The following is a 14,952-nucleotide window of genomic DNA, read 5'->3' on the forward strand; positions in this document are numbered from 1 at the left end:
AATTTTATGTGTGGCACACAACCTAAGGACAACCACAAAAAGATTGAAGAGCGAAGATGCTCACCACAAAGAGCTATCAAAGATGTGTAGAAACTACAGTACATTAGGGAAAACTACACAACCAACTGAATTTGATGCAAATATCTGGTTAACAAAGAAAAGTGTCCAAAATATGTTAGGTGCATTCAAAGGTTACAATTAATAAGTTAGATGCCAATTTTGAAAATAAGGGGGAAGTATGAACGTAAGGGTTGTGAGTCTGAAAGTGGGTAAAAATTCAGATAAAACAAGATTGGCCAGTAGTGAACATTACTGAATCGGGGTGACAGGTACCTGGAGTGGGAGTGGAGACTGTTTTATTATACCATTCTCTCTACTTTTGTAAATATATTTGAACTTTTCCGTAATAAAAGGTTAAGAAAAAAGTGAAAAAATATGCACCAAAATGTTAACTGGCAACCTGGGTACAGAACTACAGATATTTTCTTCCTTAGCACAATTAAAGTCCAAATTCTCATTCACTCATAGTCACTATTCAAAATAGTCTAGTCAATGCTATTCAAAACATAGCATTAAGGAGGCACCTGGGTGGCTCAGTCGATTAAGAGTCCAACTTTGGCTCAGGTCATGATCTCACGGTTCGTGAATTCAAGCCCCATGTCAGGCTCTGGGCTGACAGCTGAGAGCTCAGAGCCTGGAGCCTGCTTTGGATTCTGTGTCTCCCTCTGTCTCTGCCCCTCTCCCGCTCATGCTCTGTTTTTCTCTCTCTCAAAAATAAACATTAAAAAAAAAATTCAAACAAACACCACACAGCACTAAGAGAAGTTTAACTTACCACCCAGCAGGCATTTCCAAGATCGGCAATTTTCACCTGGAGCTTTTCTGCATTTTTTGGCTCAAGGGGATTAACAAGAAAATTTCCAGCAGTGGATTTTCCTATAGACAATAGGCATCATCAGTAACACTGGTTAGTGAACACAGAAATACCCAAAGACTAATAAAACTCTCTGAAGTAATATACTCGGGCCCTTGACTGGCAACCTACACTCTAAATTTTCTAAGATAAAAAGAACAACATCCTCAGTTTATGGAATTAAAACCTACCTCTGCCTTCAGGGCAACAAAATGCTGTGCATCCACTACATTGACCAATACAGTTCAAAATTAGCTAAAAATTTACACACGGAAGGTAACCTGGTGCCTGCCATAAAGCTTTATGCATAAAAACAATGGTACTGTAAGTTTAGAAATTCATGAATATGCTATTCAGGGAAGGGTACTGGGGAAGAATGTCTGCACAGGTACCTTTGTTGTCCAATGGTCCATTTTGTTCTTGTTCTTGCTCATCTTCACAGGGTATCTCTGCCCGAATGCTTTCTTGAAGCTGGTTGATGTCCTGTTCACTGAATGACTGGTCTACATTTGGTGAAGACTGGCACATCATGGTATCTGACACCTCAGAGGTTATAGGTGTACAAGAGTCTGTTTCTTGAGATGTGCTGCTGTCTCCATTTTGGGAGCTTAGGAAACTAGGTTCCTGCTTCAAATTTTGGACATCACAGTCATTAGCATTATGTAGATCCTCTTTAAGCCTCAATGTTTCTTTATTATTGTTCTCAGTATAATTAACGATTTCAATTACTCCATTGCAATTAATCTCTGCTGCACCACCCTCTACACCACGTTCCATATGTGTCTGATCCTGGTTAATGGTACTTGACTCTTCTAAGGAACAAACAGACAAAAAGGATGTATGTGTATGTGTATGAGTGAAAGAACAAAAAAATTTCTCCATAAGATTAAAACGTTTTCTAGAACTTATACAGGGTGACATAAAAACATGACTGAACATCTAAAACCTATTTATGGAAGGACAAAGATCTTCTTATCCTTACTCAATTGCAAAATGAAGTCTATGTTGCATTTCCATAGAAAAGTCAGAAATTACATTTGAATATTACCTGCCTACCATTTATGAAAGTTCTGTACTCTTACTGTATAAGGACACCCCCAGAGATGTGTTTTATGCATGAAACCACTATATTATAGAACAATGATAAATTAATGTTAAAGTAAATTTTTGTGTATGCTCTATTTATACCAAGTTTTTCTTGGGTCATTTTATTAGGTGGGTTCTCTTTCAAGGGTCTTTCAACAGGACTCTCTGATTCTTCTTGCTTGTTTGGTCTTTTTTGCCCAGGGCCCGACTCTTTCTCCATTTCCTCAATTTCCTGCATTCGCTTCTCTAGTAATTCTGCCTGGCGCTTCTGCTTCTTCTTCAATTTCTTCTTCTTATTCTTTGACATTTTGTCAGCCTGGGCGGAGATTACAAACAGATAAAGCCTTCAGGTGGCTAATCCATTACCCCCAGTTGGAGATAACTGTTAACTTTAATATTTCCTAATTAAATTTCACTCTTTCCCTAACATAGCACTTAAGTTTCTCATTAACGTAAACAATGTGGATACTCTTATGAAACCAAATAAAAACAAAATTAACAATAAATCTTGGTCCTCTGATCAGTCTGTGGGGCTGGCTTACTCTCAGGCACACTCAAGTCCGTAGAAGCCTCACCAGTACAAACTTGTTAAAGATGCATGGGAATTTATTGGAAAAAATTATAGAAGCGCAGGAATATTTTCTTTGTTTTTCAAACTCTAAACAAACCGTGATCTCTAACAGAAAAATCCCTACCCACTGCCCACAGATCAGAATTAAACATAGAAACACCTTATACTTACTGGTTTAGGCTGGGGCGCAGTACTGACTGAAAAGAAAAGAAAATCAAGTAAGAATCCTGGTATTTGGCAGGCAACATAAGTTTATGCTGTCAAGGACACTGCTGTTATAAAGCAACTTTGGTAGAAGTACCATTTTTAAAAAAAATAATGCATATAAAAGTTGACAAACTTAAAATAAGCTTAAATAAATTAAATTCTTCTCCAGATAAAATCCAAGTCCCCATTTCTGGTTTTCCATTATTACTGCTGCAAAAATCTCATTCCCATGTATGTTTAAAATAGAAAATGACAGGCAACTACCTACCCCCTTACCCCCATCCAGGACTCCCATCTCTAATTCTTCCCCTTGGCACTGGTCTGTTTTAAAAGGAGCACAGCACCAAGAGCTAGAGTTATACAGCATATTATGGATATTAGTTTAGCTTAGGTGGGAGGTAGAATCTTAAAAATTTTTTTGGAAGGGGTACGTGGGTGGCTTAGTTAAGTGTCTGACTTTGGCTCAGGTCATGATCTCACGGTTCATGGGTTCGAGCCCCACATCCAGCTCTGTGCTGACCGCTCGGAGCCTGTAGCCTGCTTCAGATTCTGTGTCTCCCTCTCTCTGCCCCTCCCCAGCTCACACTCTGTCTCTCTCTCAAAAATATTATTAAAAAAAAAAAATTTTTTTTAAGAAGCCACACAAGGTAAAATTTCCCTCTTAACTATTCTTAAGTGTACAGTTCAATAGTGTTAATTATATTCACATTGTTGTGCAATATTACTGGAACTTTTCCATTTTGGAAAAATGAAACTCTACGCCCATCAATTAACTTCTCATTTCCCCCTTCTTTAGTCTATCTTTTTAAAGAAAGCCTATGTTAACTGATAATTCAGCTTAAATTTCCTCAAAACTAAAAGTTCCTCAAATATAATAAAACTGCTAATATTAAAATCTATACCCCAAATGGCAAAAAAATCATCATAATCATAGTCATCATTTAATTAGCACATAATACTGTGTGGCACCCTACTAAATGCTTTCACATGGAACTAATCCTAAGAACTCCTGCCAAGAGGGAAAAGGAAGTCAAGAACTCGCTCAGGGCACCCAAGCCAATGATGAAGCCCAGGACTCAAACCAGGTCTGTCCACTCCAATGCCTAAACTCAAGTTCTTGATAGCAAAGTTATCTTGCCCCTGCACAGATCACTGGTCTATAAGCAAGCATGTATTGTCATGGTAAGAGGTAAACACATAAAAAATGGCCACTGAATCACAAGGGAAAACATTTTAAAACAAGAACATGAATTAGCTTTTAAAGTATACAAAATATCTGTACCTAGAAGACACAATCTCTAGACTTCTTTCTACAGGAGAGTGATACTGAGAATTAAAAAAGTCTTTTGAAGGCTGAGATTATTTCTTACACATAAATACTTACCATATATTATCGTTAAAGGAATGCGTGGTGCCTTACTTAACTACTGGTAATAGAACAAAACTAGGAACTTCTCTTAACTTCTAATGAGACCAAAGTCCTCAAAGAAAACATACCCGCAGATCCAGAGGGTGGAGGAGCTCCAGATCGCTGCCACTCTGTTGCTTCTGCAGCCAATCTTCGGATGTACTGCTCATTCACTGACAACAAGATGTTTTCTGGTTTAATGTCAGTGTGGATGATACGGCACTTGGTGTGTAAATAATCCAGACCCTGTAACACCTGGATGGGAATAGAGCAGTAGACTTGCAAACACAGAATACAAGTCTTTCTGGAGAAGGAAGAAATCACAATACAACATTTAAAAAAATAAAGATATAAAAACAATATGGTAGTTTTCAACAGAGAATAAAGCATTTTTAATAAGGCACAAAGAAACTTCCCCAGAAAGATTACTTGTAAACTATGAACAAAGGTCAGTGTTTATTTATAATAAAAAGTTTCAAGTGTTAAAAAGCTAATTCTATTTGGAGGTATTTAAAGAAGTACACAAAGACCAAGAATAAAAGTCAATATGCCCTTTGAGTGTTAAAATTTGGGTGATGAAAGAGATTTAGATATCTCTTAATTCACATTTCCTTGTTGATAAAGAACTGAGGTCTTTTGATTCCTAGTTTGGAGCTCTTTCCACAAAAACACATTATCCAAACAAATTATTTGCCCCTTGAAGTATTAATATTTGCCTGAGAGTGAACTTCTTTACTATATATTGAGAGTTATTTAAAATATTAGAAAATGCCCTTGAATGTTATATAAAGAGACAGTAATAATTTGACATAGCAATTTTCTATTAATACATAATCAATATTTGCAACCAGAACTTTCAAATTTTCAAAATCAGTCACTGAACACAGCTTGCCCTCTAATGACTATTATAGGAGATGAATCTGGGAGAAATGGGTTATTGCTAAAACATTTAAACACAGAATAAACACTAGGGACTGAATAAAACACTTAATTTTAGCAATTAAAAAAATCCTTAGTTTTTAAAATAAAAACTCTATTGGATATAGAAAACTCCTGACACTTTAAGAATATAAAACAATCACCACAGAGAAAATACTAAGATACATACTTGTTGAATAATTTTTTTGACACAAGGCAGTGGGAGCCCTTGATAATTGGACTTGATGATCCACTTGAGCAGATGATGCCCTAAAACTTCAAACACCATGCAGATATCTAGGAATTTGTTAAGGAAGGAAAAAGGAAGCACAAAAGAAGAAGCAAGATAAAATGTGTCCCATCCCAATGAAATTGTTACTGTATTGTTCTTTTAGTAAAAAAGTTATAGAATATGACTAAAAAAATATCTAGCTGTTAATATTCTGAATTCCAAAGATTGTTTAATGCTTTAGTTACTCAAAACATCCAAGAAATGGAAAACTCTGGGGGGGGGTGGGGGGCTGGTTATCGATAAAACTATGCACATTAAAACACTGAGTAGTAAAAGTGAAACACACTAGGCTTAAGTTGTTGCCTTTTCCCTGATGTAAAAACTAATGTCCAGGGTAACAACTTTTACTCTCACAGCCTCAAAGCAAGGAAAAATAACTTCTGCTTTAACTGCAGGAGATAATGTACCAAAACTTAACCTAAAAAAATGTGAATGCCAACAGTTTTTAAAAGTAGGAAACTGACTTGCTTTATGCTCTGTAGTTCACAAAACTGATCTTGATTCTAGCGCCACCGTGTGTTCTCATTACGTACACACATCCCAATCATCACAGCAGGAATAATTCTTTGAGCCAGTAGTGTGCAGGGCACTGCTGGGACTTAGTTGCTACCTTGTACCTCTAGAAGTTTCTACATATGGGAAAGTTGAGCTATACGTATGTCATAATGACCTAGTGCCCAGACTCTTCCTTTAAATAAGATTCTTTACTGAAGGAAAACCTGGGCTCCTTAAAGAAATGGCCAAATCCTGTGTGAACCTGGAAACCTTGCTGTGACAACAGTAATGGAATACGTCAAGAGGAACATGTCTTGACCTCAAGAGGATGCCACCGGTCAAGCTGAAAACATTTTTTTTTTTTTAATTTTTTTTTTAACGTTTATTTATTTTTGAGACAGAGAGAGACAGAGCATGAACGGGGGAGGGTCAGAGAGAGGGAGACACAGAATCCGAAACAGGCTCCAGGCTCTGAGCTGTCAGCACAGAGCCCGACGCGGGGCTCAAACTCACGGAGTGTGAGATCATGACCTGAGCCGAAGTCGGCCGCTTAACCGACTGAGCCACCCAGGCACCCCTGAAAACATTTTTAAAAATGCAGTTATGGGGGCACCTGGGTAGCTCGGTCCAGTAAGTATCCAACTTCAGCTCAGGTCACGATCTCAAGGTTCGTGGGTTTGAGCCTCGCATCAGGCTCTGCACTGACAGTGCAAAGCCTGCTTGGGATTCTCTCTGTCCCCCTCCCCTGCTCGTGCTCGTTCTCTCTCTTCCTCTTTCTCTCAAAATAAAGAAATAAGCTTTAAAATTATTATGGATAAAATAATGTATCTAAGGTTGGCCACAAAATTAGTAGGAGGTAGAGACAAAATAAGATTGGCGATGAGTTGGTAACTCCTAAAGTGGGTAATGGGTTTGTGGACATTCATTAAACTACTCTACTTTTGTATATACAAAATCCAAATCAGGATTTTTAAAAATGTAGACTGCTTTAAAAAAATCCAGAAAAACAGATTTTTAAATTATTCTCTTATGTTCCTAGTTTCAATCTTTTTATTTTATTATTTTAAGTAGGCTTTAGGCCCAGTGAAGAGCCCAACACAGGGCTTGAACTCACAACTCTGAGATGATCAAGACCTGAGCTGAGATCAAGGGTCAAAGGCTTAACCAACTGAGCCACCCCAGGCACCCCCTAGTTTCAATCTTTGATTTGTTGAGAGAAGTATTGCAATTTGACAATGGTATATGTATTTTTTGAGTGAGAGAGACAGAGAACAAACAAGCCAGGGAGAGGGATGGAGGGAGAGGGAAAGAGAGAAAGAAAAAGAGAGAGAGAGAGAGAGAGAGAGAGAGAGAGAGACAGAGAATTCCAAGCAGGTTTGACACTCAGTGCAGAGCCCTATGTGGGGCTTAATCCCATGACCCCAGGATCATGACCTGATTAGAAATCAAGAGTTGGACACTCAACTGACTGAGCCACCCAGGCACCCATGACAATGTTTTTTTTGTTTTGTTTTGACATTTATTTAGATGACAGAGTGAGACACAGTGTGAGCAGGGGAGGGGCAGGGAGAGAAAGGGACACAGAATCTGAAGCAGACTTCCAGGCTCTGAGCAAGTGTTCAGCACAGAGCCAGATGTGGGGCTTGAACCCACGAACCATAAGATCAGCACCTGAGCCTAAGTCGGACGTTCAACCGACTGAGTCACCCAGGCAACCCGGACAATGGTATTTTAATTTGTAAGCAGTGATATAAAAAAGACCGAATATTTAAAAACTTAAGAAAGAAAGAAACAAACAAAAAAACTGGAAAAAAGGATACATGAAAAAGTTTCTTGAGGAGATGGTGTAAAAAAAAAAAAAAAAAAGAGGGCTGAAAACTAAGAAGAGTTAGATTTAAGTAAGAGGAGCTAGGGAAAGAAGGAAAATCCATACTAGAAAAAAGAAGTATCCTAAAGACATAGCAGGTCACATAGATGACCATAACTGATACTCATTGGGTAATGTCAATAGTATATACAGACTCGCTGACCCTCTTTAATCATTCCTCTCTCCTTACTACTCAGGGAAGTAGAATGATCCAAGTATCCCGAAGTCTACATGATTAACTTTCCAGTTCAGGGCCCTTATATTTCAGTATGAGAAAGGGCAGTGCTCTGGAGACGCTCAGATGCAAAGAAAAATACAGATACACAGCTCCATGCAGGCATGTCTGTGTGGTAAGCAGAGATGAGGGGCAGGAGAATAGCAACCCATTAACCCTTAACTCAGCATTCTGAATTTTATCCTTGTCAATCTCTAGTAGCAGCAAATAATGCAGTAGCCAAGACAGCTGGGAGACAAGTAGGAGGAAGGGCAGAGAGAAAACGGGCTAAGGACAAAGAGAAATAAATAAAACAGGGACTCAGTGCGTAAAAGTACAGAGAAACCATCTGGTAACATCCGGAAAGCATCTTGGAACTTGAAATTCAAATCCACTAAGATTTCAACAGTTAAAACAAAACGCATATACACACAGAGTAAACCGTCTACAAAGTGACTGCAATAGACACAAGACCCTGTTTTAAAATGGATGATTCTTGGAGCAGTCTCCTTCAGAGATCAGGGGTATGTGATTTGTACTTCTCAAAGGGACTAACTTACAACTGAATTCAGAATGACAGATAAAAATCTTTTCACATTATCACCTGTTCTCTTATTCTCTCTTCTTGCTTCTCTGTTCAAATCTCTTACCATAGTCCACATAATACAGAACCATATGTAGCCCACCTCCTTAATAAAGGCCATAACTGGCAATTAATAATGTGTGTTAACAGAAGCTAAATATGCAGAGGTATAGGAGAAATGAGAGGTATGAAATGTCTTTCCTTTTACATTTTTAAATAGTTTATGAACAGGTAGTTTTAGACTCTCCAATCCAAGTGAGATTCTACATCTTTTATTCTGAAAAATCTGACAGGTCCTCATAAGCATGGCTGTTGCAACGCCTCTTAATTAACTCGGTGTATGTCACTCTGATATGAACTTACGTAAGAGAAAAATCAGCTAAGGTTCCTTCCAACTCTAAAAATTCTAAGAATCCAGATAAAAACATTAAACAAGTCAGTTTTTTCATCATGACAGAATGTGATCACATACCTGTTTAGATTCTAAGCATAACCCATGCACAGCCTCTTCCCTGTTGAAGGCTGGGAGATAACAAAATGTGTTAAATTTTTCTTTACCCAGTGTTTATCATGAAAAATTACTTCCACTAAAATTTCTGTGCTAATTGATAAAACTTATAGAACCTTTACTAATACAAGGCTATTTTTTAAAAAAGGTTTTCTTTTGGGGCACCTGGGTGGTTGAGCTGGTTAAGCATCTGACTTCAGTCATATGTCACAGTTCTTGAGTTTGAGCCCCATGTCAGGCTCTGTGTTGACAGCTCAGAGCCTGGAGCCTGCTTCCGATTTCTGTGTCTCCCTCTCTTCTCTCTCTGTCCCTCTCCCATTTGCACTCTGTCTCGCTCTCTCTCAAAAATAAACAAACATTAAAAAAACCAAACAAGTTTTTGTTGGTTTAATTTGCCTGTAAAGGGGAAAAAGCCTAAAGCAATACTCTGAAAAATCATAACATATAAAGATAAACATGATTCACATCTATGTTCAGAAGCTTACAATAAAACTAAGTAGTTTGCTTGTACTTTGCCTTGAGGAAAGAGACGAATGCTATTTATTAAATCTGGTTCCTTTCTTAGAGATAGGTTATTTCATGATTTATTTTCAAACAGGTTCTTAAAAGGATACGTGTTCCGTTAACTCCTGATATTTTAAAGTCATCTAGTAGCTGAACAACCATTTCTCTATTCGGATCATTAGGGTCTGAGTTACGAACCTGAAGTGAGAAAGACAGTATTTAGCAAAAGGAAAAGCATGGAAATAATCCAAATAGTTGGGGAGGGAATACCCGCAGCACATGTAACAATGGATTAATTACTCCCAAGAAAGGCCTCATACAAATCTATGAGAAAAACATACTAAAATTTTAATAGCTCAAATAGACAAAGAAATAAACAGTTAACAAAAGGAAATACCACCAACATAGACTGTTGCTCTAATTCAACCATTTTTCTACTAAAAGTGTACCTCCCAAATTAATCACTGGTTATCAGGCCATGAGGAATTAAGGAGACTTTACAGGATGTAAACCAACCACAACATTCATCACACTGTTCATTCAGCTGACCTTCTCTGCCCCATAAAAAACCTTTCTCAATGAAGGAAGCAAACAGTACATTGATTTATTTTGGGGCACAAGCTCCTTATCTTGTCAGACTGGCACTTTGAAAATTACTCTCTTAGAGCTCTCCGGGTCTAACATGCTCATTTTACAAATGAAAACTCTAAGGCTCAGAAGAAATGAAGTGATGAGAGGGAGGATATACTAGACTAGGGCTGGTCTTAAAGCCCAGGTTTTTGGAGTTTAAGCTCCTTCTACTACAATGACAGCTTCCTAATTTCTAGCAAAACCCAGAAGTTTTTTAAATAAAATTTACTTACGTTTTCAGATATTAAGGGAATTAATAAAATGCTTATTTTATATTATATATAGTTTATAACATTTTAAAACAGATGTTATAAACTTATTCACACAACTTTTAACCATAGTAGGAAAGTAAAACATTTTTTGGTGCTGTCTGGCAAATAAAACATGCTCAATAAACATTTTTGTTTGTTTGAAAGTTTTTTTCAGTGTTTACATACAGAAAATTCCCATCACAGCGTATTCCACCACTTCCAGTACCACATGCACAGAAGGTATACTTCATCTTCCTCTACCTCTTTAAGGATACTGGAACTTTATGTCTTAATTTAATATAACTTTATGATGCTTTGCAGTTCACACATATGATCTCATACTCACTGATTTCAGCAACCGGATTTCATCTAGTGCTGTTTCAGTATAATGTTCAGCACTTTTAACTACTTTCATTGCCACAAACTTCTTCCCCCTAAGAAGCAAACACAGGCAGTTAAGACGAATGCCCTATCCTTACTTTAGGAAGGTAAGATTCAGTCATAACTACGAGGCAATAAAAGTACAAATACGGATTCCATGTCTCCCTGTACTTAAACACAGGCTATTTCTATGGGATCACGTGTACCTGTTAATGGATGGCACTAACTGGCCAGATTTCATTTACAGGAGGAAGAAAATCCGTTTTTGGGTAATGTCAGTCACCATACATTTTCTCTAAGTTAAAGTCTACCTTCTCAATGTCTCCTTGAATCCAAGTAAAACCATGAAATGGGAATAAATAAGGGGGAAAACCCCATTAAACCAGAAGTATTTTACATATCTGCATGTCAAAACCTCAAAGGTTAAAACCTGTAACACTTTCCTATAAGAAGCCAAAAGAAATACTTGGGTGAAACCGAACTGATAAAAAAATAAATAAAGTGCACAGATCTCAAATACTGTCCCATCAAAGACAGACCATACACTTGTAGGTAAACCTCCAATGTTAATTACCTGTGATTTTTATATAGGAAAAATTTTGGACTGTACAGTCGAGCAAATCTCTTATCAAAACAAAATATAAGAAAATAATTTCACATAGGTTGGTCTAGGACATCATCTAAAAATTTAAATCCAGTAAAAGACAAACAAAACAAAACCCTATGAATTTACATACCATACTTTTATGGAGTTTTTGTAATGTTTGAGTTTCTGAGTTCCAAGTGCCTTATGGACACTAATTTTGCCCCTAACATGCTTCTTCACCAGAGGAAAAGACAAATTTGCCCAATAATATAAAGATTATCAACAACAAAATTCTGACCAAGAAATTGGTCTAGAGCTAGACTGAAGGCTGGATCATCTCTGGAAAATCAGACAAAAACACTTAGGCATCACTTAACTAATTCTTTTGCAGGACCACTACAACTTACTGAATATCCCATGATAACCACACTGTTGAAAAGTGTCCCCAGCCCAACTTTCGGATCACGTGATATCTCCCATTGAATAGATCTCCGATTTTCACAAGATGATAACCTCCTGGAAGAAACAACAGGGGGGAAACAGTCACTTAAGCAGTAAGAAGGAAAAGGTATCTCATAATCCATTTTCAACATCTATACACAGTTTATCAAATAAAAATGGTTTCTCTATGTAACAAATTGAGAAGAAAATTGTAAGTCTGACACACACAGCCACCTACTAAACTCATGTTACAGAAAAACATCTTCGCAAGTAAGACTAATGATTTAGAGTAAGCAAGTGATGCTTTGTTGAACAACCAATAGCTACTTAAAAAAATAAGTCACTGTCAAACAAAAACAAGGTTACATATCACAATATTCTTGGCCCTCAATAATCCAATAGATTTATCTAAATATATGAATGTTTAAAATAAAACATATTTATAGTTTCAGTCTCAGGATGTTCTTTTATGAAGGAGATTAATGAATTCCATCTATTTAGGAGCACCTGGGTGGCTCAGTTAAGTGTCTGACTCTTGATTTCAGTTCAGGTCATGATCTCATGACCTCAGTTCAGGAGTTCGAGCCCCATGTCTGGCTCTGCACTGACTTCTCTCTCTCTCTCTCTCTCTCTCTCTCTCTCTCTCTGTCTGCCCCTTCCTTGCTTGTGCATGCTCTCTCTCTCAAAATTAAAAAAAAAAAAAAAAAACAACCCTTAAACTTAAAAAAAAAAAAAAAAAAAGAATTCCATTTAACATTAAAAGAAAGAAAGAAAGAAAGAGAAAGAGAAAGAAAAAGAAAAGAAAGAAAGAAAGAAAGAAAGAAAGGGAAAATAGAGAGTTTGCTCCCTTAAACAAAATAAAAACCAGGAAGGCCTGAAAAGGCTGCCAACAGTGGCAGGAATCAAGGTATTTTACATGTATCTTTGCTTGCTGAGAATAACACAAACTATGTTCTCCTAGATGGTAAGATACATTCTGTTGTAACTTGCCACCCAGAATCGTAGAAAGTCTCATAAAGAAACAAAAAAGCTTTATGACACAGTTTAAGTATCTATAATTCCAGTTTAACTTACCTTAGCAAGCATTACTATGAGAAAAAAGTAATGAAAAGGTTTTTTGAAAAGCCTGTATACCAAATCTCATCATTGGTTATTTCTGGGTGATACAGCATCACAGACAGTTTTTATTTTCTTTTTAATATATTTCGGAAATTTTCTAAGGTAAATATGCACTATCATTTTGAAGGAGAAAGAAGGGTAAAAACAGATTTAACATAAAATCAAGTTTTAATAAATTAAATTGAACTGAGAGGAAATATTATTTCTTATACTTAGAGAAAAGGATGCGATAAGCAGAAAGCATCAAAACAGCTTACACTGACAGACCCAACATTCAAGTGAGAAATTACATATACTCATGAGTATGTCTTACTTGGTGTGTTCTTATCAAAGGCCTTACCTTTACAATAATCATTGGGATCTTCCTGCTCATCATCATCAGATCCCAGAATCTCCTCTTCCTGCTCTGGTAGATCACTTTCCGAGTGGGGAGCAGAGCCTCGGTGCTGAGTTTCAGATCTAAGACACACAAACATGTTCATTCCATACGGACAGAATAAAATAGACATTAAGAAAATGGCATTATCAAAATGTCTCCCCACTTAACAGATAATATAAACAGAACACTATCTAGTGGTGGCCTACGAAAATATTAACTATCACTTTATCTTATGTTAGGAAAATAATACTTTTTATATAAAAAGTCAGTACATGATTAAATAAAATCTGGGAAACACAAGTACAAAGGGAAAAAATTACCTGAGACTCAATATCCAAAGAAAATTGCCAATAAAATTACATTTTCTTTCAATATTTTCCTGTATTTTTATGAAAATATGTATCTATAATCACACACTATACAAATTTGTATCCTGCTTTTCCTATTATAAACTTTTCTCTTTATTCCTATGCAATCTCTTAAATCCACATATTTCCCTTAGACATATCACCACTTACTTTGGCACGTTCTGCTCACTCAGCTGGACATTTAACCTTGTTTCTAATTTTTTACCACTAAAAATAAAGCCAATGAGTAATTTTTGGATAATCTTTATTCTGCATTTAGAATTATTTCCCTAAAGTTAAACTACCAGGTAAGGATAAAAACATTCTCCCTATTTATAAAAATAACATGATAAATATTGAAAAATTGGAAAATAATTACTTTGTTTTAAAACACTGCTACTCTGAACAAATTAAGATTTTAAACTACTTCTTTCCAGTCTGTGGCCATAACTGGCTTTTAGGATTATTATTTAAGACTTTTCTAAAGGGGTTGTAACTGAATTATATCTCCTCACATATATGGGCTTCTGGTACTTAAGTATTACCAGGTTTGGAAAACTTAGCTTCTTTGATAGGTAAAAATGGTCTCTCATTAAAAATTTAAAAAATTTTACTAATTCCTTCCTCTACATGCCAATCAATTAGTTATATCAAAATTTCTGTGCACTGAAAGGTTCGGAGGCAAAAAGACTTAGATTTACACTCAGGCTGACACTTATTAGCTACCTGCTAATAATAATAAATAATAAATAAATAATAAAGCTTTAAACAAAATAAGTAAGGTACAAAACATTCCTTCCAGTAGCTGCAGGAAAAGGAATTTTAACCCCCATTTTCAATATTTTATTTACCTTTTTATCAATCTGTTTCATCAGATTCTCTTTTCAAAACAACAAAAAAAAATTTATGTTTTTATTATTAAAAAGTTTCTTTTTTAATTTTAATTTTTATTTTTTTTCAATATATGAAATTTATTATCAAATTGGTTTCCATACAACACCCAGCGCTCATCCCAAAAGGTGTCCTCCTCGATACCCATCACCCACCCTCTCCTCCCTCCCACCCCCCCATCAACCCTCAGTTTGTTCTCAGTTTTTAAGAGTCTCTTATGCTTTGGCTCTCTTCCACTCTAACCTCTTTTTTTTTTTTTCCTTCCCCTCCTCCACGGGTTCCTGTTAAGTTTCTCAGGATCCACATAAGAGTGAAACCATATGGTATCTGTATGGCTTATTTCACTTAGCATCACACTCTC

General features: G+C 36.4%; 1 protein-coding gene across 1 annotated transcript in view; it reads right to left on the reverse strand.

The window, feature by feature from the left end:
* SRPK1 (SRSF protein kinase 1) overlaps nt 1-14,952 on the reverse strand; it is an 80,814-nt gene that overhangs the window by 20,264 nt on the left and 45,598 nt on the right. Inside the window, 10 exon segments of the mRNA XM_042938556.1 lie at nt 836-936; nt 1,306-1,725; nt 2,102-2,315; nt 2,742-2,767; nt 4,275-4,440; nt 5,294-5,400; nt 9,677-9,764; nt 10,794-10,881; nt 11,822-11,930; nt 13,315-13,433. Of these exon segments, the coding sequence (XP_042794490.1) occupies nt 836-936; nt 1,306-1,725; nt 2,102-2,315; nt 2,742-2,767; nt 4,275-4,440; nt 5,294-5,400; nt 9,677-9,764; nt 10,794-10,881; nt 11,822-11,930; nt 13,315-13,433 (1,438 nt within the window).

This window comes from Panthera leo, chromosome B2 (assembly GCF_018350215.1).
Source record: "Panthera leo isolate Ple1 chromosome B2, P.leo_Ple1_pat1.1, whole genome shotgun sequence".
NCBI lineage: Eukaryota > Metazoa > Chordata > Mammalia > Carnivora > Felidae > Panthera > Panthera leo.